Genomic DNA, 24,330 nt, shown 5'->3' with positions numbered 1-24,330 from the left:
GGGAAAGCACACAAGCTGAGGGTGAGCATGTAGCGTGAGATCTTTCTGGTATACTCTCTCAGGTCTCACTAACCTGCAGCTCAAGGGCCTCTCAAAATGGAGGTTGTACCTTTTTAGGATGGATTTTTGATGGATTTTTCTTGAATACCTAGCACGTTTTTGAATCTCTTCTCTACTTTTGGCACCTATAACTTCATATGGCCATAAGCTCCACAACCTGGAACCAAAGCTACTGACAGCAGTCAAGATGCAGATGTATAATTAATTTAACCAGCGGTATAACAACATTTTCATTTAGAGTCAGGAACAGTTAAAATGAACTGCTGAGAAGATAAAAGTGTACAGCTTTAACAACAAGAGTACAGATCATTCCCTATGTGAAAAAAAGGCTGGAGAAGGGAAACCACATGAAATAATCCACCATCAGAGCAGGAGGGAAGAGGGGGGGAAAGAGGACTTCATGTTGTCCATTTTACATGCAAGGAATGGCTTGAAAAGGCCACTAAAGTCAGTGCTCACAGTTATGTCTTGCTTTGGGCATGACAGAGACTTGCTTGGGCACTCAGTGAAATGATTTCACTTTGTCCGGACTAAGCAAGCTTTCATCCTGGGAGCAGTTATGGTGACAGTCCCCAGGGGACCTCAGCCCCGTGTGTGGACTCCAGGAAACTCCAGCCACCACCCATGGAGTAAGGGTTCTTGAGCAAACATTTCATATAACCTGCTGGCCAAGAATGGTCCCTTGGCCGCAGGACTGAGGCAGGAGCACAGGCTTGCAGCATGTGGCCACCTGCTCCCCTGCGGGCTACCCGAGTCCTTCCTGCAAGTCTGAAAGATGTCTGAAACCAGTATCTGCAAGACTGTCCTGGTTTTGTTTCCACCTGTAACTTAAGTTGGGGCACTGATCTACAGACTCTTAGATCCTGCTATCTGCCGCCTTCTCTTTCATCCTGATATTTCTGTGAGAGTAGTAGATCCAATTTTAAAAACTGGGTCCAGCTTTGAAGAACACATGCAGGCCACTGCCTCTGCAATCCAGTTTTCCCATAGTTTTGCTAGATTGCTTTTCTATTGAGCCTTCAGTGCGTGTCATGAAACGCTTTTCTCAGATGCTGGCCTGAGAAAGTAGGGAGTTTCTAGAAATGCAGTTATAGTTTCCACAAAGCCAAGAGATGCTAATGTTGACACTGTTCAAACCCTTGAGCCAAGTTAGCTGCCTGTGTAGCTACCAGAGGTTCCAGGGAGCTCTGCCAGCAGAGAGTATCTGGTAGCTAACCCAGAGACCTTCTAGTGAATGCCTCTGTGTACTGGAAAGTGGATCGACTCAGATCAGCATCCCAGCCAGCTGCCCCTGTTTCCTTCCAGCGAGCCAAACTTCTCAAGGCATTGCATGTCAGCAGGGCGAGGAAGTACTCACACATCTTCCAGGCACTCCGGTGGCTGCTTCAGCCTGTTCCCACTGATGAGGTAGTTGTAGATTTCTGCATTCTCAATGCCAGCGTAAGGTGTTTGTCCTCGGGTCACAATCTCCCACATGGTCACCCCAAACGCCCACTGAAAGGGAACAGCACACAGAACAAGTGAACAGACAGTTCCCTGCTCGCTGGAGCGGGGTTTCCTTTCAGAATGTTCAGACTGTGCTGACCCTCCCAGTCCAGGATAATGTCATGCGAGCACCAGCGATGCAAGGACTATCCCAACTCTAGCTAGAAAACAAAGACATGACCCATCACATGCTGCTGGTGCTGACACATCATCTTGGGAGACAGTGGATGGCCGTGCCTGGCCCCATCCTGCAGTGGAGCAGGGGAAGATTTGGGACCTACTGCTGTCTTCCACCTGTAGACCTCTCCCAAGCGTCTCCTCCTCGTGGTTCTTTAAGGTATGCGGTATCAGTTTTATGGTTCCCAGCTACAGGAAGATTTTGGGTTGGGGCTCACAAATCAGTTTCTTGGTTCATCGAGCCAGATTCTGAGTTACTGGAAATGTACAGGCACAAATGAAAGCAGAGTTCAGCCAATAAGCAGAGCAAGGAATAAACCACTTACGGCTCACGTTCATCTGTGCTCTACACTGCAACAGTTGTACATTTAAACTAAACTACAAGGTTTGTTAGTTGCAAAAAACTATTACTTTCATAAGCAAAACCCTGTCCACTGTCTATTGTAAACTGGTTGAACTAGCAATCACCAATCACTGACCACTGCCTACAGTGGTTACAGCAACCGCTGGGCAACACGGCAGCCAAGTTACAAGGCATTCTTCGTGGTCTCTTCAGGGACACTGTGACATGGATAACTGGGAAGGCAAGCCCACAGGCCTGAAGGACAAAACTAGTGTGAAACCAGATCAAAAGGCAGCAAGGAAGAGGGGAAAAGGTATTAGAAGAAAAAAAAACAAAGCAAAAGAAAGCAAAAATTTCAGGGTTTAGCCTCACTCCCCAGGGGCAAAGTTATGGGGAGGAGCGTCTAAGCACTGATACATTCAGAATCTATGAAGTTCCACCAATGCCTTCTGTAGGACAGAGTAACTTTGCTACACTTGTGTATGAGCGTGTGGGTTACGTGCATTTCAAATGTCACCTTCAAACTGGCATGCAGAAGAGACAGGAAAAAGAATAGGAGTAAGAAAGAGGAGACTGCATAAAGAGAGAGAAAAAGGAAGAGGAGAATGGGAAAGGTGAAGGAGAGGATGGGGATAAGCACTGAAAAATGAAGGACCAAAGGACAAGAGGAAAAGGGTTCATGTCTTCCGCAATAAACCACTCGCATGTACTTTTAGTCTTGAGTTCTGACAGCACTCAAGGCAGAGGTAGCACTGTCCCTAAACACATGGCAAATTCCCTTTCCCATCACCAGGGCCTTTTCTCACCCCTCAGGATTCCTCCACTTCAGCAGGAATACAAGTGGTCCCCAAATGCACCAGAGCAAAACTCACCACATCACTGTGTGTTGTGTACAGATTATCCGCCAGACTTTCCAGAGCAAGCCACTTCACTGGCAGCTTGGAGGCACAGCCCTGACGGTAGTAGTCTCCACTGTAGATTTTCTTAGAAAGCCCAAAGTCTGCAACACTCACGTTCATGTTCTCATCCAACCTAAGGGAAAGTTTTCATGACTGAGGAAAGCATTCTTTGGCTAACCCAGGCAAAAAAAAAAAAAAAGTTATATCCAGAGAACTGAAGTGTATAGTTCACCAAGTATTACCCAGAAGGATAAAGAGTTAATCTACTCAATGACCAACGTGAAATAGTATAGTGGTCTCAAATCAGTTCCTTGAGACTAACAGGGAGATAATTAGGACTAAGGAAGTAAGGGAATGGCTATGCTCAGATGGTCTACTCTGTTACGCAAAGTGAACTCAGATACTTTCTGTAGTTTCCAAGGTTATCAGGGGACATCTGCAGTGCTTACAGCTGCCACTAAGGCCTGCACCCTGCACAGGCAATCAAAGAAACATAGGGTGCTTGCCTAGACTGCCTATTACAACTGCTCAGACTAGATCTGCAACATCTTCTCTCCAGACCTGGTTAATGATCTGAATTGCTCTGTTGCCCACTTAAACCCAGACACATTGGTAGACAGTGCAAGTAAAGCACACAAAGACTTCATGTTCCCAGGCCTCACAAAGGACTCCCTGCTTCCCCCAGAAGATGTGGTAAATAGGCATTCAGCTTCCTCTGGAGAGTCTGTATTTTTCAGTTGTTTAAAAATAGGAAATCAGTATGGGTTTCTCATAAATGTCAAAGCAGGCCAACCCATCATTTTTCATTATGACTATCAGGCTCCTGTCTGTACATCTGTCTGTACATTCAAATGCCTTCGGAAATCTGTGTCTCACTGTGGATTTTACCGGTTGTCGTGGTTTTGTTCAGAGGCAGGGTTCTGTCTGCCAGAATGGCTTGTTCCTTACTCCAGTCTCAGGCAAAAAGCAGAGTGGAAGGGATAAAAAGGGATTTTTCTTCCCTTCAAAGCAGGCAAGGCAGTTTGTGGACAAGAACAGCAATGAGGGATCATACAGTGCGTTCACCATGCAATTATTTCTAAAGGCATTCTCCACAAGCTTTCAGGGAAATTCTACATTTCTTACATTGTGATAATCAAGTCCTCAAAATAGATACAAGAAATACAGACTTCAGGCTACAGTGAAAGCTCCTTTCTCCTAACACAGCCAAACCCATTCTCTCCTGTTGGTTACATTATACTGCGGAACAAATAGCCCATGCTGACACACAGCCGTTAGAGTGACTAATTACAAACACATACTGTAATCAACTCTATGAAAATACATGTGCAGACCAATGATGGAAAAGTTCCTTATAAATGGGATCTATTTGAAAGATCAGTGGGATATTCGGAGTTGCTCCCTCCCTCCAGCACCACCACCACATCCCCCCACCCCCGCAGCCATGGCTCCTCTATTGTCACTTAAACGCAAGGACCAGCACCCTCAGACAGGACCCCTCCCAACTTCTGTCACATGAAAGGCTTCTCATCCCTCTCTCACCCTTTCTAGTCTTTCTTTTCTCTAAAAATTCATGGGTCACTTACATGCAGTTCCGAGCTGCAAGGTCCCTGTGTATGAAATTTTTTGAGCTCAAGTACTCCATGCCGCTGGCAATGTCAATCATGAACTTCAGGAGTGTCTGAACAGGCAAGTTCTGAAAGAAGTAACAGCTTAAGTTCTGTTCCTGGAAACCTTCAAGCACGTATGGCAAAACTGCAAGATCTGTTGCTAGCTTACTGAGCAGGGATAGGGCATATAGGGACAGGGTGGAACGGAGGAGTTGGTCCTCAACATGTGTGGAATGAAATACCTCAACCTCACATCTCATAGCTTTCTTTGGTATTAAAATCCAGTCATCTGCCAGTGCCTCTGGGAGACCAACCCTGAACTGATCCCAGTACATTCTCTAAAAATCCATACCCTCCCAGAAAGAAATCTACCGTAAGACAGACTTACAAAAGGGTTTTCCCCAATCCGTGACATCAGCAGAAAAGCATGAAGGTCTCCATGCTTCATGAAGGGCAGGATCACCATGGGAATTGGGAGACGGCCCTTAGGACGGCTCCGTAGACTGACTCCTAATGAGGATACAGGCAACAAAGGGGTTTTAGCAAACAGAGCAGTCCCAAGGTGAATCTTACAGGCTGCTGTGCCTTTCTCTTACAAATCTGGAGGAAAATGTGCAGTTTTGGTGGGTAGATTCCATGCCCCAAGTGCTTTTGCATGACTTCATGCCAGGAGGTGTTAACACACCTCTAACTCTGTTTACTTCAGAGGCAGTGCTAAGTACTCAGCTCTCCTTGCAGGACCAGCTATAAACGTTTCTAGGATCACCAGCCAGCCCCAAACCCCAAGCTCTGCAGGGCAGTCTTCACATTCTGGAAATTGCCCCTATTCACAGAATATCACAGAATATTACAGAATAGTAGGGGCTGGAAGGGACCTCTGTGGGTCATCTAGTCCAACCCCCCTGCCGAAGCAGGGTCACCTACAGCAGGCTGCACAGGACCTTGTCCAGGCGAGTCTTGAATATCTCCAGAGAAGGAGACTCCACAGCCTCCCTGGGCAGCCTGTTCCAGTGCTCCGTCACCCTCAGAGGGAAGAAGTTCTTCCTCATCTTCAGACGGAACTTCCTGTGCCTCAGTTTGTGCCCATTGCCCCTTGTCCTGTCACTGGGCACCACTGAAAAGAGCTTGGCCCCATCCTCCTGACACCCACCCTTCAGATATTTGTAGGCATTTATAAGGTCCCCTCACAGCCTTCTCTTCTTCAGGCTGAACAAGCCCAGTTCCCTCAACCTCTCCTCGTAGGGGAGATGCTCCAGTCCCCTCACCATCCTTGTAGCCCTCCGCTGGACTCTCTCCAGTAGCTCTTCATCTTTCTTGAACTGGGGAGCCCAGAACTGGACACAGTACTCCAGATGAGGCCTCACCAGGGCAGTGTAGAGGGGAAGGAGAACCTCCCTCGTCCTGCTGGCCACACTCTTCTTGATGCACCCCAGGATCCCATTGGCCTTCTTGGCAGCCAGGGCACACTGCTGGCTCATGGTTAACCTGTCGTCCACCAGGACACCCAGGTCCCTCTCCGCAGAGCTGCTCTCCAGCAGGTCCACCCCAAGCCTGTACTGGTGCATGAGGTTGTTCCTCCCCAGGTGCAGGACCCTGCACTTGCCCTTGTTGAACCTCATCAGGTTCCTCTCTGCCCAGAGAGTGTTCACCCACAAATGTCTTCCTTCTTACTCAGTATTTTGGAAAGGCACAATCTCCCCTCCTGCTATTTGACTGCCAACCCACCTATCCACATTTCACAGCAGTTTAGACATATCTCAGCCAGCCAAACTCTGCCCGTAGCATTTGCAAGGACCAAAGAAATGGCTTAAATAAGAGATGCTTATCACCCGTGTATGAGGGCAAGTGCTGTGAGCCCCTACACACACTCCACCTCCCTGTAGGCCTGGGAAGGAGCGATGGTGACATGTGGGACCGCAAGCAGCATGGCGGTGGCTGCTCTACACCGCTGCCGGACGGCAGCAGGGCTGAGTATGGGAGGCTGTGTGGGAGCGCGCAGGAACGGGAGGTGCTCTGTGGCGCAAGCAGCAGCACCAGCTTACCAATCAGTTTAGTGACGTGCGGGTGGTCAAACTCCTTCATACATGCAGCCTCCCGCAGGAACTCCTCAATGTCTGTCGAGGTAAAGATGTCCGCTGGAAAAAAGTGACTGTAAGTTTTCTTCCTTTGTGGGAGGCTCCGAGGGATTTGACAGACAATGATTATCAGCAGCTTCTTCTTCGTGGCGCAGTACAACCTCTCAGACCTACAGCTAGATGAGGCAGTTTACAACAAAGCAGGGCCTGACACTTTCTCCTGGGATGGGTGGCAGTTAGCACACATCAGGGACATCTGGTAAATTGGTTCTTGGCAGAGTAAAGACCCGCTGATTAGCAGCTCTTTTCTCAATAACAACTTTCCTTGGAAGCCATGCAAATCATGCGTGGGTTAAAGATGTAAGACTTAATTAGCTGAAAGGACCTAAACTACAGTGTCAGGGAGAGAAGACATCACACAAAATTAAAGAAAATGCTGAAAGTGAGGAGATGGCCTGGAGCCCCTGGCTGGCACGGCAGACCCCAATTCATCTCTGATAAGGATGGCATGAAAGATCAGTGCTTTTACGTCTCTAGCATGATTGAGTCTTCTCAGGTGCTAGAGATAAGACTTCTTAAATAACCACACTACTGGAGAGCTTGGACCAAATTCAGCAGTGACATACATCAGCATAAATTTGGAGTAAATTACTTCTTGTTTCTATTACTCCAGATTTATGGAACCATATCAATATAATCAAGAATTAGCCCAGTGGACTATTTGTCCCACTGCTGCTGCTGAATTTAGCAGGAGTCCTCCAGTCTTGCTGCAAAAGCAGACTCAGACCCATAGGTGAGTATTCACATTATCTGCTTTAGGCAAGTAATTTTAATATGATTCAGAAGACAAAAGTAGATTCCCTTTTTACAGCCAGTGGAGGAAGGAAGGTGCCTCTGGAGGGTGACGGAGAGTTCCCAAGTTAGATGCCTGAAGGTAGACAGTCTGACTACACAAAAGCATGCAAACTGATGAGAATTATTGCTGAAACTGGATAAAATGATGCAACTTACAGCAACGTGGTGCTAGTATATTTAGTACAAACTGGTATTCTGTGGCAGCCAAGCTCAGCTCCAGAAATAAGTAAGTGTGACTCTGCTTTAAGTCAGTCACAGTTAATTTTTGCCTTACAGGCAACAAGGGTGAAATAACATAGGTTAACACATATATACGTACATATACGCACATACTTGCTTTGACTGATACCTATCTATTAATTGCTTTTCTTGTTACCGACTTCTGCCTGAGGAATGTGTTAGTCGCCCTTGTTATGTACACTGATCAAATGGCAAAGCAGAAGAGAGTTACACTACTTAGTCAAATATGCCTGACTGAGATGAGTTAGCTTGTCGCTGCATTCAGCCCAAACACGCTTCTGTTTATTCTAGGATGTATGCTTGGGGGAATACCATCTTTCACTGCTGAATTATTAGGGCAAAGCAGACCTGTCTGAGCTGTCTATGCTACACGACGTAGGGCTGTGCTGAATCAAGCAACTGAACAAGATCCTCTATACTCAGAAGAAGCTGTAGCTATGACTTAGTCTCGGTTGCGCTCACCACGTGCTAGGTGCTGTACAAGCACCTAAGGTGGTACAGGTCCTTCCCTGAAGAGCTTCCACTACAAAAAGACTGACATGAAAGGGATGGGAGACAACATGGGTAGAGTGGCTGAGTGGGAAGCTCAGAGAGGAGTAAAGAGCATCAGGGATGTTTGCTGGAGAACAGGACAGATAGCATTTAATCTTTCCAAGCTCTCTTCTCTTAAGTACTTCAGATAGCCCTGCTCCCACTTACCTTTCAGCATCTTCACTGCCACTTTCTGGAAAGAGCCATCATCTACCTTCAGTAGTGCCTCTCGAACTGACCCAAACTCCCCTGTGAAATGACCAGAGCAGGCAGTGAGGGAACAGCTTCTTGTGAAGAAACTATGATTCACAGCAGGTTCACTCCAGGGGTCACTGGAAAAGAAGCTGAATAACCATAAGAAATGCAGCTACCAGCTTCATTTTTCATTCTGTGGTTCCAGCCAGCAGCTTTCAGCATATGTGTGCCTAGAAGAGGTAGCACTACCAGCAGACAGAGGCCACTGTGCTGGCAGCCCAGAAGGCAAAGGAAAACGAGAGGGAAAGAAAGCAATACCCTACCAGGTGGACAATGCAGAGTCAGAGTATAAGCTGGGATCCCAGGCAGACATTTCTGAGGAAGCCATATCATGAGGGATGAGTTTGAGTGATGCTCTGGTCAGAGAGGGGGCTATTAGCTGGAGCAGCAAGTGGATGGGTTGGCTGAAGAAGTCCTCGGTGCTAACAGCTGTCAGAGCTCACTAATGGTGCCAGAACTCAACCATCTGAGACACAATCAGTCCTTGTCTCTCAAAACTCAGGGAATGACTTCTATGAATCACAGCTAACCAGACAAAACACAGAACACCTACCTGCCTGTGCGTGATATGCTAATTCACAGGAGGAAGTGTTTACCCTGGTGTGTTCTCTAAGGGAGATAAGAGGAAAGGCAACTGGCCAAACCCTCTTCAAATTGTTTTAGCCTGAAGTGTCTTTGCACCACAGTGCCTCTTTGCACTAGATCTGGCTCTAGATTTGCTCTCCCTAATTTTGTAACTGCTTACTCCACCCAAGATGCATTAGTATGAGGAACTCTGGTACTGAAAAGAAGGAAAGAAAATATGGCACTCAGGACACCTACTCCGAAAGCATTATCTTTCCACTAGCTTTTCAACAGCATCCTTCACTACTGTGTGGCACATGCTTATTTCACAATAACCACAAGCAGTAGATCTGACCACAGAAGAGGAAAATGGGAAGGAGCAAAGGCATTTTGTACTGCTTCTGTGTTACGGAGCTGTTGCTCAGCTGTAGAGTCAGCAGAGCCCAAGATAATGCAGCCATGCCATCTTCTAACCTGTATGCTGAGTGAGGGGTTGGGGAAATGGGGCTGACAGCACAGACCAGATCCTGCCAGCTAGCATCCCCCATCAAGGCCATCCCCAGGGGTCCCACTGCAACCAATTTCCAGTTTGTTACCTGTCATGGGGACAGCCTAGAAGGGTTGAAGCAGGATCCCAGACACTGGCCAAGAGCTGACACTCACAAACAGATGACACAGCTGTTTAATTACTTAGCATTGTTAAGCCCTCTGAGACCATGTCTGCAGGAAGGTCATCTTCCTGCTCTGAAAGAAACGCATTTGTTCCCATAGGGATGGAGCGGAAGAATGCTCCCAGCGGGAAAAGGTCAAAGAAAACTGCAATAAAACTAGTCTTATAAAGAAAAAGGAAGTCAAACATTTCAGCTTCCTTTTACTTATGACACCTGATATGCTCTTCTCTTAGTTATTAGCTTTATCATTACACGTTTTCACTTATTTCTAGAGATTGCCTTCAGCCTGAGAAGTAGGGAAGGATGATTCAACAGTTAGCACACTGGCCTGCCATTTGAGAAGTCTAAATTCTGGGCCAATCTTTTAGCTCAAGTTAAGTGAGAAGCACCCCACCTTTACTCTGTCCATCCCTCCTGACCTACAAACCTCAGACAAATGTTAGGAGCACCTGTGTGGGAGATCTAGCTGGAGATCCACAGTCAGAAGAGTTCCTAAGGACCTGAACTAACGAGGACAACTGTCATTAAAATTCAGTACCGGTTCCAAATGTGCCTCTACAATAGCCCAAACTAAAATCTGGAGTCAAACCACCCCAGACATTGAGAATACGTGAAACTGAATCAACATTTTTATTTGAGGGGTTCCTCTCTGTCTCTGTATTGTCTCAGCCCGTTCAATACTTCATGCATGCTTACATAAGTGGAAGGAATTCTATAGCACCACTTTGTCAGTAGAAAGAGCAGAAGTTTAACTGAATATTCACACACCAGAAAATCAACAGTACTTTGGAAAGCTGAGCACAGATTGCAGTTCATGACTCTGTAGAGCCATATTATAGGAATGGCTTAACCAATATCCTCTTAGTTATGTTAAACCTTTGAAATACTTGATCCCAGTAGAAGGGAAAGTTCCATTTTAATTGCCATCTAAAAGCAGAAGGGGAGAAAACAGGCTGCTTATAATTGCTTCTCCCTATTCAAAAGTAAAGGTAACACAAGTGGAACTTTCAACATAAAGCCTTGTTCAGTTTTCGTTCTTACCTTTGCCCAACATTCTTCCCAAGGTGAACTGCGATTCCTGGATTAGGACATCTTTGAGTTTTGTCTTCAGCTCATCACTGATCCCTACACTCTCCACTGGAAAAAAAAAACAAAGGAAGAGTCAAACAAAGGATACTTAAATATTCTGTCACAACATCAAGAGTCATCTGTTCTAATCTTCATCTCCAATCCAATTCCCACATTGTAAGAAAAAAAACCCATATTTATCTCACTGTTGCATAATACTACAGTTCAAGGAGTTCCCGTAGTGTGAAACTGGGCCAGGGGAGTGGCGAATTTATGCCTTGCACTAATATACACAATGACTGTAGCTGTAATTAGCAAGTGCTATGTAATTGGTATGGCAACAGCAGTTCTGGCCTTTCACCTCTGCCACCCACAGTGTCTAAGTCTCCTTGTAAATTAATCCCATGTTCTTGATACAAAAACATCAGTTTCAGGGAAAACAAAGAGAGAGCATGGTGCCTGCATGAACACAGCTTCTCAGGCAGAATCACTCAGGACATTTTACTTACACGTTGCTTCAATGAGCTCTGGGCCCTCCCTGTTGAAAGACCTGGCAGCTCTGAAGTGGACTGCTGGATCCCCCCTGCCAACCACACTGCCAAAGGCATGGCTAGAAGGCAGAAAAGACACACAGGGCCATGGATTACATGGGCCGTTCACTTCTAAAAAGGTATGTTGAACAGTATGGATAACTTTTTACCCCTTGCCATATCAATACTACAGACTGTTTTGTTAAAGAGGGTATAGCTGGAAAGGAGGAACGATGGGTTTATGCTACCTTGCTGATGCACCTAGGGGGGGTGGGAGCCTTCCAAAAGGGGGGAATCACTTGACTAGATGCCTGGAAGAAGCTGCAGCTTGGGGCAGGTTGCAAAAGTTACATAAACAGAGATGCTGCTGAGAGACAGGGAGGTCTGGGAGATTCTGAAAAGAATAGAAACCCTGCTTGCAGCAGGGAGCAACCCATAGCCAAGCGTCAGAGGTGATGGAAAGAAAGGAGACTTTCCTGGGGATCCAGAGGGTTCTGGGCAGTCAGCAAGTTACAAGCAGCTGCTAGACTGAAAACCAGCACTGGGATAAAGGGTCCAGCCCATAAGAACGCAGATGATTCATCTGTGGGTCTTTTTTCTTTGAATCTCTTAAACAGTAGTGCTAAGGACTTACAGAATTACCTTGATCTAGTTAATCTTCCCATACTCTAATAAAGAGCAGCTACTGACGTAACATTTTTTCTACTGCATTTTTCACGTTCTCATTTTGAAGAAAAGGTAGTGTGCTTTCCTGCTAGTCTCTAATTCAGGGTCACTCCCAAAATTGTGAAAACACAGTTATCCAAAGAAAGTGCCAAAAGTATTCAATCCACAATGCTTTCTGAAAAATAATTGAGTCAGAAACCACACTAGAGGAGAGAGCAAAGATCTCTCTAACCAGCACAAGGAGAACCTCCCTTACCCAAATCGAGTTTCCTTTCTTCTTTTTCGAAGGAGAATAAGAGCCAGGGCAACAGCCGTGACCAGAGCTGTGAGAATGCCCAATGCCACAGGAACCCAGGACGTCCCATAAGGCGGTTGTCTCTGGCCACCTAGACGATGGAGAAAACATTGGTCAGGAAATAACAGCGTAAAACTGCCAGTGGTAAACAGACCATACTGGGATATTTCTTCTTTTTGCTTTTAAATGGAAAAGCCATGCTGCTGGATCTGCTGTACACAGTGGATCACTGTACACTGGAATTTGGCATAAACAGCTACTCAGTCCATAATTAGAAAAACTAGCTGTTACACACAGCAAAGGCAGAGCAGATGCATCCAGTTATCAGAACCTATTCTTAGTTTTGAGCCTCAAGAAAGTAAAAGGCGTTGCTCCAGATTATGCTACTTTACATGAGCTCATGATCTGGGCGCTTTTAACTAGAGTCTCAGGACAAAAAGGTTGATTAATATGAGTGGTTTCTGTGCAGGTTTCACCTTGTCCTGCTTGAGGCAGCCAGCAGAACCTTGACCAGGTGCACTGAATGCCTGAATGCCAACCAGATAACATTTTGAAAGACAATAGAGAAAGACAATTGCCTCTTGGCAATCTTGTTGAAAATATTTACATTTCCCCTGTCATCCCTCCCACAAAGAGAAGCGCCCTGTGGGACTTGGTATTGGCTGTAACTTCCCAATGTTGTTGGTTGATTGTAACTTCTCAGTGTCTCTCTACCAAAGAAAAGGTGAATTTTAAAAAGTGCCCTGCAAGTCATGAAATAAGTTAGCCAGCATACAGGTTGCAATACTGGTCTAATATTTGCTCCCAGAATATGTATACTTTTGACTACAAAGAGTCTACAGAAGAAATGGAGATACTGCCAATCTGAGTAAGCTGCCACAGAAGGAAGATTAGCAATACAGTTGTGAATAAAAGAATGTTATCTGTGCTTGGCAAACAAAAGATAAATTAATCCAATTCCCCGAGAGATTTTTTCTCCACATACAATTGCTAAAAATTAAATGTGAATTTGAAAGGGTTTATTAAAATCTAGGATAGTCCTCATATCTCCAAATTTTTGACAGCAAACAAGAACAGGTAACAGGTCCCTAAGCACTTCCTTCATCTTCATGTTCCCTTGCTCACCTTCAGTGGTTCACTGTGCTTTACCAGAAGCTAAAGAAGAATCGTCTTCAACAGTGTAAGTAATCCTACTGTGTTTTATGTCATGAGAGTATAAGTAAACCTGTCCTTAAAAGAGATGTTAGGTTAATGGGCTAAGATTTGGATGAACCTTTGCACAGAAGTATGTGAAAAGGAGTCAGACATCCTTACTAGCAGAGTCCTGGCAGGCAAAAGGCTTCATTACGAGTTACTTTGCCCGAGACTTATCATCCAAGTTTTTAAAGAAGAAATGTTAGTCTAATAAACAGGCAGAGCTTAAGGAAACAGAATTCCAGACCACTGAGGAAGCAGACTAGTACTTCTCCACTTGAAACAAATTATCAGAGCTTTAGCACCTATTTTCCAGCATCTTGCCTCCTTCAGCAACTCACATATTATTTTCCCACACAGAAGGCTTTGTAGATTCTGGGTTTTATGATACTCCCTCTTGCTGCACCTTTTGACCTGGCCTTCAAGGCTGCTTATGAGGAGGGAGAGGGATCAGAAACAGAAGTGGAATCAAAATACAATGAAAGGTAACTCCAATCCTCTTCACAATTCCCAAGCCAATCACTTGGGCTGTTCCTGCCAAACAATCAGGGTAGAAACAATTAACAACACTGATGTAAAAGGTCCTCTCTGATAGTTAACGATAAGGTTTCCTTCCCCCTCTGGTGAGACAAACCTTGCCTAGCCCATTTTTCTAGTCTCTGCCTGCTAGTTGGTCTGGTGAGAGAGGAGGGATTTAGGTCACCTTCCGGGGGGTGCCTCCAAAAGGAGGATGGATGAAAACAAAACAAAACTAAATTATTCTCCCTGTTTCTAAACTGCTAGGAATCAGGAGCCCATCCCACAGTTTATAGCAAATGTGTCAGAAATAGAAATTAATGTCGAAATTCACTGCTGCTCCTCCTCTGCGCCATAGATCACTACTTCCCACTCGTGCCACTGAGCTAGAGAGGATGGCTGCAGCCCAAGTAAAGACTGAGTCGCCTATCCTCCCCCAGCTCTGTCTCTCCCCCATCTCCTGCACCCCCCTTTTCCAACCCGCATACACCTTGAGACTGCACAAGGCAGAGAGAAGATAATATTATCAGATGAGCTTACATGAGTATTTAGGAGCCCTTTGATGATGAGAACACCCCTTTCAGTTCTGTAGCAGGTTTTATGTGACAAAGGTGTGCAAAGACTGTAATCCAGGAGTCTTCTCCTGCATACAATCATGAAGATTAGAGATAGGAAAAAGCTACTCGACCATTCTGTCCCTCTCTCGGCAATGAAAGAGAGTGATTTCTACTGAGAATGTTTCCAAAAATATCAAAACAATCTTTGTTAATAGTGCACAAGATCTCTGCACAAGGAGGGTGGAGCTCCCACCAGCTTTGCTGTGATGACAAATATGACTTAAAGTTTATACAAGCTTAGTCATCCTTACTGCCGCACTGGGAGCTGGCCAGAAACCACCCCTGGCATTTCTCACATAGAGCAACCAGTGACAGTTTGCTATTTTAGGAAAGGAAGCGACTTATATTTTCTACCAGGCCTGAAACAAAACTGCAGTCTTTCTGCAGCTCTGCTGTTTAAGGCCTGTCAGTGTTTCCACACTGAACCTTTATTTCCAGCCTGTTATGCTTGTGAAGAACTATATGTGCTTTCAGACAGCATTTGGTCAAAACACGCACCAGTTCTGATGCTATTTTTTTGAAGTGGTTTGTAAATAAAAACAAGCAAACTTTGTGTGTTTTCACAGAATCACAGAATGGTAGGGGTTGGAAGGGACCTCTGTGGGTCATCTAGTCCAACCCCCCTGCCGAAGCAGGGTCACCTACAGCAGGCTGCACAGGACCTTGTCCAGGTGGGTTATCCCATTTCAGCTCCCTGTAAAATGCAAACCCTGTACAGTCACTGGGGCTTCTTGTTAGCGTTGGCCATTTTTCAAAGGGATCTTCTAGTCCTTTCAGGGACTTTTTTCTGTATTCGGGTGCCACAGGAAATAACTGAGCAAAAAGCAGGAGAAAAAAATTAATGGAGCCAAACCTCTAGTAGAGTCAGCTCTGGACCTCCACACCCCCTCATTCTGCTTTAAATAATTTGAGGGTTTCGATCCCACAGTGACTGTGTGCTCATACATAACCATCAGTACCAACTTCATCACAGGAACTGGGTTGCCAAAGGGCCTTTCTGAGTAACGTGTACATTAAAACCAGCATTAGATACACTACTGCAAGTCGGGCTACAGCTCTCTCCAGGTTACTCTTCCCCTATCCCCCACCACCTACTTGTCTGGGAACCCCACTCTAGGTTCCCCCTGCCATTCCTAAGCACGGAGGGATCAGGAGGGATCAGTGTCCACGTGACTCCTCAAAAACATGTGGGTCAGCACCAGAGATTAGAGATTGCTGTCTCGTCCTGCCACAGGAGCTGGGAACGAAAACTCTGGAGACTGTGGGATTTTTGCACGACCGCACCTTACCGACTTCTTATCACAAATCCATGTTTTTATTCTGAAAATCTGCCTCTTGGTTGTTTGACAGTTTCCTTCACAAGCAGCATTATTCTCTCTCTTCTACCCATCTCCTCATAGAGCATCCTGCCCTTCTCCATAGCCTGACTCCCATTTCCCACTCACTGTGAAACACAAGCGGCAAGCAAACCAGCGCAGATGAGCCCAACCACCCTGTATCACTAGGAGTGCACTCCCCACATGGATGTTCTTTGCTCCCAACAAACCCTTCCATGTGGTCCAGATTGCACGGTGCAGATTCTGTACCATCATCTTGCTCTTCTACCAGTAGCTCAGCTTTTCCATGGAGAAAGCTAAACTGGTTTAATGTAAACACAGTCAGTAAAACCATTACCAAATCCCATGTGGCCATGGTTTAAATGAGGCTCAACTGCAACTAGTCAGGAATGGCTTCAAATTAAATCAAAGAAGAGAACCTATGTTAGAGGAGTTTTCTGTCCCATTTACTCTTGTAAATGTGTGTGGCTTAAGCCTAAATGAAGGATTTTAAACCTTCATTTCCACCTTTTCTACTGTGTCTCCCCTTGCCCTGCTCTGCAATAAGCACAGCAAAAACCCGTTAGAGAAGACATAGTAGTGGCCAGAAGCTGTTTTATTTATACCAGCTCTTCAAATACTATTTAATTTCTACTCTGCCTGATGAAGTGTGCTGTCGTACAAAGCCACATGGCTCAGTCAGCTGTAAGCACCGGAAGGAGAAGAGTCAGAGAAAAACAGCAGTCCCAGCACTTCTGACTTTTTTACCGAAAGTGAAGGGAAGGCAGTGGACACTCACCCATGACCTCTTGGGCTTCAAGCAGGAAGAGGTCACTCCAGGGCCCACATCCTGCAGAGTTCAGCACGCACACCCTGATGATCAGGTCTTTGAGAGGATTCCACGTTGTGAGATTAGCTTTTGTGTCCTGTACGATCATCTCCCCCTGAGAGCAAACAGCAATAGACTGTAAGCTGTCTTAAAAGGAATCTAGTCTAAAACTTCACCTTTAACACTAAGTGTACTTCATTGGTGCTATAATAAGAGTTGGGAGTTGTGACTGTGGGTCCTAGTCTCAATTTTGCCACAAACTTGGGCTGTCGTCTTGGGTTTCTCTTCTCAGAAATTGCTAATAGCTTCCCAGGGCGTACGGAAGATATGAGGTTTAATAATTTCCTCCTTTGAGGTCCTTCCATGAAAGTTGCTATAGAAATGTTTTTTTTTCTGCTATTAAAAGATACACCTCCTTCTTGTGGCTTAAATGCAAACATGCACTAACATAGTGCAAGGCATCTGACACTTTTAATCCAAGGGACGAGTCTGTTTTAACTTGTTAACCAAATCCCAAATGGCTTCCGAATTTCATGGCCAATTTTCACTTAGGATGGCAAGGCCAACACATTTTCAGTAATTTTGTGGATCTTCTTCATACACACCATTTGCAGTAAACCCATGAAGATTTGGCTGCCACCGCTGACACAATGTAAATTCAATGGCAACTCAAAATATTGTCATTCAAAGTCAATGACACTGACCTAGTATGAAATGGGTCATGCAAAAAAGGAAATATGTCTCTTTTCCCTCTAGCTGTCTGTTATTACAGGCTTTTTCATCATTAATAAGCACTGGCTAAATACATATTAAGAAGCGAGAAACCATAAGAAAAGCTGTGAACTTCAAAGGCAGATAGATACCTGTCCACAGATGAACATCTACGTGAAGGAGTTCTGAATATGCCAGAAAGGGAGAAATGGGCCTAAATCTTGAGGCCAAATACTGAGGAGTTGTTGCAAATCAGAGTAGATCCATTTACCCCAAAGCAATGCCAGCAATCTAGGCCCCCGGTATTGATACCAGATGAGGGGGCCTAATGTCTATAAAATTAACTATGAACATTCTCCAGCTCTGTGCCCACTGGCTCAGTTCCCCTCTTGATCTCTTATCTTACCTGAGTTACATTATCCTGAATCCACTCCAGCCTGTATCCCAGGACATTTTCTTTCAGCACGTCTGGAGCCACACCTTCCCACTCCAAAATCAGACCAGGATCTCTTTGGATAACATGGATATTTTGTGGGGTGCTGCTTGGAGCTGAAAGCAGAGGACAGAACACAATCACTCTGTGCAGGAAAATAAGGCGCCACCCACACTGAAAATCGCTGAAAAGACTGTTTCACTCTCCGGATCAGCTGGAAGAGAGAGCGTGAGAGGAGAGAACAACTTCTACCAGCCACCAGCACTGTGTTTGCTTCAAGCGAGAAGATAAGGTTGGTCAGTGTCTCTTGTTTCTTTCCGAGACCCCAAGAACCTCAGAGAGCCAATGGGACATATGCCCAGCATGCAGAAGTCCCCTGGCTGGATCAGCTTGTGTATCATGCATCACTGCTGTTAACCATCTTTAACTGCATATTATTATTTCATGTTAGGTGTTACGAGACCCTTAGAGCAGACAAGTAATTCAACAGTATAAAGTTTCCTGCATTTCAGAATTAGCAAGGAGAAGTTCAATGAAGTTTATCACCATCTCTTTTTCAGATTCAGAACTGCTTTCCTGTTCTTGTCTGCTGCTTGCTTACCAAGCTCCAGGGTCTGGAAGTAAACCCTGTCAGTGAAAGGGGAGCTGCCCATCTCATTGCTGCACTGCACACGAACGCTGTAGTTGGTGGAATGCTTCAGGCCTTGCACGCCGTAGGCAAAGGGGGGCACTGGGATGACTTCAGTGGAGACCTCCTGGCCATCTGGTGACTCAGCTACCTGTGCCAAGAGTGAAACAGAGAAGACTGTTACCATATGACTAAGAGGTCCACAGGGATAAGAATCCATTTCATTAATAATTTAGGAATGTGTAAAAATAGGTATAGTACCAGAGTGATGTTTAAAATACTGAACAGGGAGTTGTCAAATTAAGAACCATGAGCCATGCCTTTATTTGGTTTAAGTAACATCACTCTCACAACTCTGGCAGTGCAACAATTTTCCACCAGCTGAAAATTTGATTCCATATTTTAAAACATTTATTTACCTACATTGCAAATTCTACTGTTGATTATTATCTCCTTTAAAGAAAACTAAATGTGCTTGTTGCTTTGAGGGCTAGCAGCTGGCTTCTGAGGCTTGTCTAAATTTGGGCAATGAAAACTGGCAGATCAACTTCCCTGTTGCCTCATGCCACCTTTTTCTCAGCTCCTTTTTCAGAAGTTTATACATTTTCAATTTTGTAGTGGATTAAAGACATGGCAGACACTGGTGGCTTGGCTCAACTAAACTGTTTCAAATTAAACTGAAAAGAAACTTCTTACCACTCCTGCAACCCTTCTGAAATCTGAACTTTTAAGCAACATAAATGTTAATTTAAATCTGATATCACTGTGTGCTTTTAACGCATAGACAGGTTCAATGTTCCTGCTTTTGTACCGACAACAGCAGAAATCACTGTGTAGCTCCCGGGCTCTGCCTATCTTTCTTCTCAAATGCATATGAAATAGCAAAGCTGGGAGTAAAAGCAAGGTGTACTGACAGCAGTGAAACACTCAAGCGGATCTTATATTCATTATATAGCAGCCTTTCTCCGTGCCCTTCTGCTCATTCTCATGCACACTTTTGGCCCTCTGATTTGGCTAACAAAAAAGAAGAATCTCAAGTTTCCTTAACAGAAAAGCATATTGTGGTCACTCTCAAGTGTCATCCAAAGCAAGGAAAAAACAAGCAGACTTTTGTGTAAAACCCTGTCAGCTTGATGATGTGTTTCTGTTCAGCAGCCTGAGCAGTCGGTGCTCTTACATCTGCCCCCTTTATGCCCTGGAACATGGCTTAACAGTCAGCAAACACGGCGATTCCCTACACTGTCCCCAGAAGCAATCTGCCTGTCTGCACACAGTGCTCCTGGGGCACCCGCTGAGACTCCCGAGCGCTGGAAAACCACAGCCAAGGTTCAATCCCCCCTCTCTTTCTGGGAGGCTCCGAGCAGAAGTGCGACCGTGGGGAGCCAGAGGCGTGTGCATTTTCACAGGGAAATGTAGGTCAGTGGTCTCTCACAAGATCTCTCAACGTGGGAGACGGAGGGAGCACGGCTTTCCGTCAGCGGAGGCTTACGGCCAAGTCACCAACTGCTCCCGCATCCAAACACAGGAACTTCGTCCTCCCCAAACAGAACAGAAAAGGCTTAGAAAAGGGTTGAGAGGCTGCTGAGTGGACAGAAACGGAGCTGCTCTGATTCAGCCTGCCTTCCACACGTCCCATCCCCCCCAACGCTGCCCCTGCCAAAAGTGAGAGGGGGAACTCAAAACCCAGGGTGATTAGCATTGGAGAATAGGCTGTTCCAACTGGAGATAACTCAGTACTGTAAAATGGAGGAAGAAAACAATTTTTGACTGTGAACAAGAACAGAAGGAGCAACAAAACCCAGAGACCGGGGCCAGCTACACTCAGGCATTTTTTCTGCCAGTAAGTTAAAACAAGATGATGGTTTTTTTTTTACTTACAAAAGGGAACAAACACTGGAGCATGAAATCTCTCATTTCCTCCCCAAATAAAAGAGGACTGCAAGTAAATTAGCTAGGCTGCTTCCAGCATATCTTGTGTTTATAATCATTCCTCCTTTACATAGCTGGCAACACCCCACAGAAATTCCACTCCAGCTCAGGCTGCTGCTGTAATCGGGTAGGAAAAGCACAGCGGCCCAATATTCACACCTGGCAGATAAATCCACGGGGAATGTGCCTAGCTGTGTCTGCATGGTCTGCTTCGGGAATCACCACTTCTTTTTGACACTCGGTTACCAGCTGTTTGATCTGTTTTTACAGTTCAGTGTGCAATGCCGATGCCCCAGCAAGCAGGTCTCAAACGACCCCTGAAAGCCAGAGGGAAAGGATTTAACTCCCAGCAGATGTTGTACTGCCGCTTGCCCCCCACCTCATCGCTGCTGCAGCTGGGATGGGGGGGAGAAGGTGCAGGTGATGACAAACAGCTAAGAGGAGGATAGCAAAAGAACGAAAGGAACTGATAAGGACTAGCAGTTGTAATTAAAACAAGGTACTAAGATAAGAGAAACATCTGCTAACTTGCAAACTGCTGGAACAAGCTGCTCAAAAGTAACCTACCCTCATTATTACAATGCTAAAAGTAATGCACCTTGAATAGCAAACTTCAAAGAGGCAGCCCCCCCAGGCTCCAGGGCATGCACATTGTATATAAAACTATGTCAAAAGATATGTCTAAGCCTATAGCCAATGATATTTAATTTACTGTACACTAAACTGTACATAAACCTCTTCGTACTGGAGAAAGGTGTGCAAGCTTTATGGAGTTGCCACCTAGCACCCATCGCTGCACAGACATAAAATAAACAAGTATCTCAACCCTGTGTGTTGATAGGCTTTTTGCACACTGGATAAAAGAACACTGATTTTGGGACAATGGAAGAAACTAACTCTGCCTGAAGCTGGACACGTACCATTGTTCCCAGAAACCTGAAGAAGCAGTCCAGTTTTTCAGAGATGTTGTGTACTCAGCACCCACTGGAGCTAAAGGATCTTATCACCCTTAATTTTTTTGGCAGAATTGGTCTTTGACAATGGAAAATCAATGAAGTTTCAGAAGCAGGTCTTAAAACTACTCTGAAACATGCAAGTAGGCCTGACTTTGTCTCAAATAGCCCAGCCTGTCTCCTGCCCCCATCATGCCCACCTTTCCTGCACCTATGCTTTGCAAGGTCCTCATCCCTTGGGCTCAATGGGATGTCCGGATCCCAGCATTTCCTCTGGCACCACAAAGCAGCGGGCTGAGCTCACGTGGGAGTCACAGGCCACTGCCCCGCACTGGAACAACTTACCATGGGCCAGCTGCTCCACGCTAGCAGGGCACCTGAGCACCCTGCAGCTACGCAAGGGCGCTTCCCATAGAGCAGCATGTGCTTCACATGTGCTGCAGTGTAATGCTCTGCGTGGAGTAGCTGCCATGGAGCAAACGATGTCTGCAATAACCTGCCAGGAGGGAGAACAGGGCCAGTCTCAAATTCTCAACTGGACACTTCATGCTCAAAACTTCATGTCCTGCTCTTTGGCACCTCTGTATGCCCTGAGTTGCATCCTGTTAAGTCTCTGCGTTTTAAGACTGTGGAATAAGAATTCAAACACTGCTACAAAAGTTAGGAAAGTGAACGACAGCCCAAGCAGTGTCGTGGCTCAGGGGAGTCCCACTCTTCACACAGCGCAGGAGACAATCCAGAGGGGCCGTACCTGAAGAGTGCAAGAATGGAGGGGTGCGTGGCCATCAAATCCCGGCACCCAGACCACGCTGGCATTGCTGCTGGTGACTTGGCTGACAGTTACATTGAGAGGCGGGAGAGGCATGGCTACAAAGGAAACAAAGAGACCTTTCAGTATACACAGAACTGAGCAGGTATTCACACGAAAATGGCAGAGGCTTAAGGCTGGAAATTATGCATTGAAATCACTAACAGAAATCATACAATATCACATCGTTGGAGGGTGTCCCTGACTGTTGTGAATGAAACTTCTCATCTTAACATTGAACAAGCTATTGGCATCCATTCTTTAACAGTCCAGCGTACTTGCTTGATGCATACAGGCATCGGTTATCTCTCTGACAGCAAGGTCAGTGTGTGATGTTTACACCTTGGCTACTCAGCCCTCTTCCCTGCTCCCTCCATTGCAATGCATGACCCAGCCCTGCGCACACAATCGCCTGTGGACCTACACTGTAAATCAAATCACTGCTTTAAAATCCCTCCCCTGGTTCTCAGTCCAGCCCCAAAACCAGCTCTGCCAGCACCAAAGGGTGGCTTGTAGTGCCCCAAACACCCTGCAGCTGGATTTGCATTAGACACCAGTCAAAGGTTGGCTTGTTGTAGTGCCCCAAACACCCTGCAGCTGGATTTGCCTCAGACCCTTCATACCGCAAAAGCACTGCCTTCAGCTGTCCATTATAAAACCCTTCCCCAAAAACTCTGGGACAGAGCCTGGTCTGACAACTGTGCCTCCTTCAGGCCTGGGATGAATAAACTCAGACAGCACTCTCGGTTTCATAGAGGGGCAACTCGACGCAAAGGGAGTTGCCTACTACGTGGCTGATACCACACTACAAATTTAGGGCAGAGCCAGGAACAAGACCAGGATTCCCAGACTGGCCATTTAACCAGATGTTTGTGCTTCCCACCACCACAGAGCAGCACCAGAGGGCTGCCCCCCGGCTCTCGCTTTGACCAGACACCTCCGCCACTGCAGGGGCACTGTGGTGTGTCATCACATTAATCCGAGCACTTTGGCTTCCTTTTGGGATCCTCATCTTGCCTTCTCTTTCCCTCCTGCTGTAATTCCACATAGTTACTTCCACATAGTTACTGTTTTCATTTAGGCAGCTCACTCCTGAAAAAATTACCAGCTTTATGAATACTCTCCCCTGACCTTTTGCTCATTTTAAAAAATCCTACGCTGCTGCCATGAGTAATACTTATACTGCAGCACCTCAACAAATTGTACCCTCAGGAGTCCTCTTCCAAAAACCCAAAGGTCCTCAGGACAAGACTCTGCCTACAGACCGAATTTTCCACCTCTCCTAAGCTGTATTCAGTGGAAAGCAGCAGTGGAAAAGTACTTGCAAACCAGGATTCCTCCAGCTGCATCTTCTACTCTGCCAGAGAGCACCTCTGTCTCTCACTGCACTGAGGACAACCACAATAGTGCGTTCAGCATCTCTGCAGGTCCATCCTGCAGAATAAATGCACGGACCAAAGCCCCTTCCCAGGTCTCCACAGAGGAGAGGAGAGGATGGGGCAGCAAACAGATGGTGCCACAGATTCACCCTATAAATCCTTTGTTGTCTGGTTAACTAGTTACCAGGACCCAGGGTAGGGGGGCTGCCACCTAGATAAGAACTGTGTGTACGGGTGGGAGGCGGGGCAGCAGAGCACAGGTCTGGGATGGAAGATGGGCAGTGAGTTGTTTGTCTTTCAGTGAAAGGTCTTTGTGAGTTACCTTAGACTTTTCTGGGTCTTGGTTTCTTTCCCTTTTGATGTTGGGTATTCAGGTTCGTAAGATCTTTATGAGTGGGGAGGAGGGAAGAAGCTTGCTTTCACCACTTCCTTGGGTATCATTGAAACGTTGCCCTTAAGTCTTTTGTGAACACACTTGTAACTTTTGGGTTTAGCAACATGTAATTTTCAACACTGGATGGCAGGCACAAAGGGCTATAGAGCCAGTGAGAAGAAATAATCAACCACTAACATATCTACTCTGTAATGGAGACAGCCACTGAAGAGGGTCAGCTTGCTAGCACCTTCCCTTAACTCTGCAATTTGTCGAAGGGAGAGATGCACTCCTCCATCATCCATTGGGAAAAAACTCTG

At 45.8% G+C, this 24,330-nt stretch overlaps 1 protein-coding gene across 3 annotated transcripts in view; it reads right to left on the bottom strand.

Annotated features, from left to right (window-relative positions):
* Positions 1-24,330, bottom strand: part of TYRO3 (TYRO3 protein tyrosine kinase) — a 43,686-nt gene that overhangs the window by 3,975 nt on the left and 15,381 nt on the right. For all 3 annotated transcript variants that reach the window (XM_075425473.1, XM_075425474.1, XM_075425475.1), the window contains 13 exons: positions 22,202-22,317; positions 18,542-18,719; positions 17,914-18,056; positions 16,767-16,911; positions 12,286-12,415; positions 11,343-11,443; positions 10,807-10,902; positions 8,444-8,524; positions 6,617-6,709; positions 4,963-5,084; positions 4,551-4,660; positions 2,938-3,097; positions 1,418-1,554 (listed from right to left, as the gene is read on the bottom strand). In XM_075425473.1, the coding sequence (XP_075281588.1) occupies positions 1,418-1,554; positions 2,938-3,097; positions 4,551-4,660; positions 4,963-5,084; positions 6,617-6,709; positions 8,444-8,524; positions 10,807-10,902; positions 11,343-11,443; positions 12,286-12,415; positions 16,767-16,911; positions 17,914-18,056; positions 18,542-18,719; positions 22,202-22,317 (1,612 nt within the window). The remainder of the gene's footprint in view (positions 1-1,417; positions 1,555-2,937; positions 3,098-4,550; positions 4,661-4,962; positions 5,085-6,616; positions 6,710-8,443; positions 8,525-10,806; positions 10,903-11,342; positions 11,444-12,285; positions 12,416-16,766; positions 16,912-17,913; positions 18,057-18,541; positions 18,720-22,201; positions 22,318-24,330) is intronic.

Source organism: Opisthocomus hoazin, chromosome 7, assembly GCF_030867145.1.
Source record: "Opisthocomus hoazin isolate bOpiHoa1 chromosome 7, bOpiHoa1.hap1, whole genome shotgun sequence".
Classification (NCBI taxonomy): Eukaryota; Metazoa; Chordata; class Aves; order Opisthocomiformes; family Opisthocomidae; genus Opisthocomus; species Opisthocomus hoazin.
Note: the sequence above shows the minus strand (reverse complement) of the source record. Positions and strands in the feature narration are given on the sequence as shown.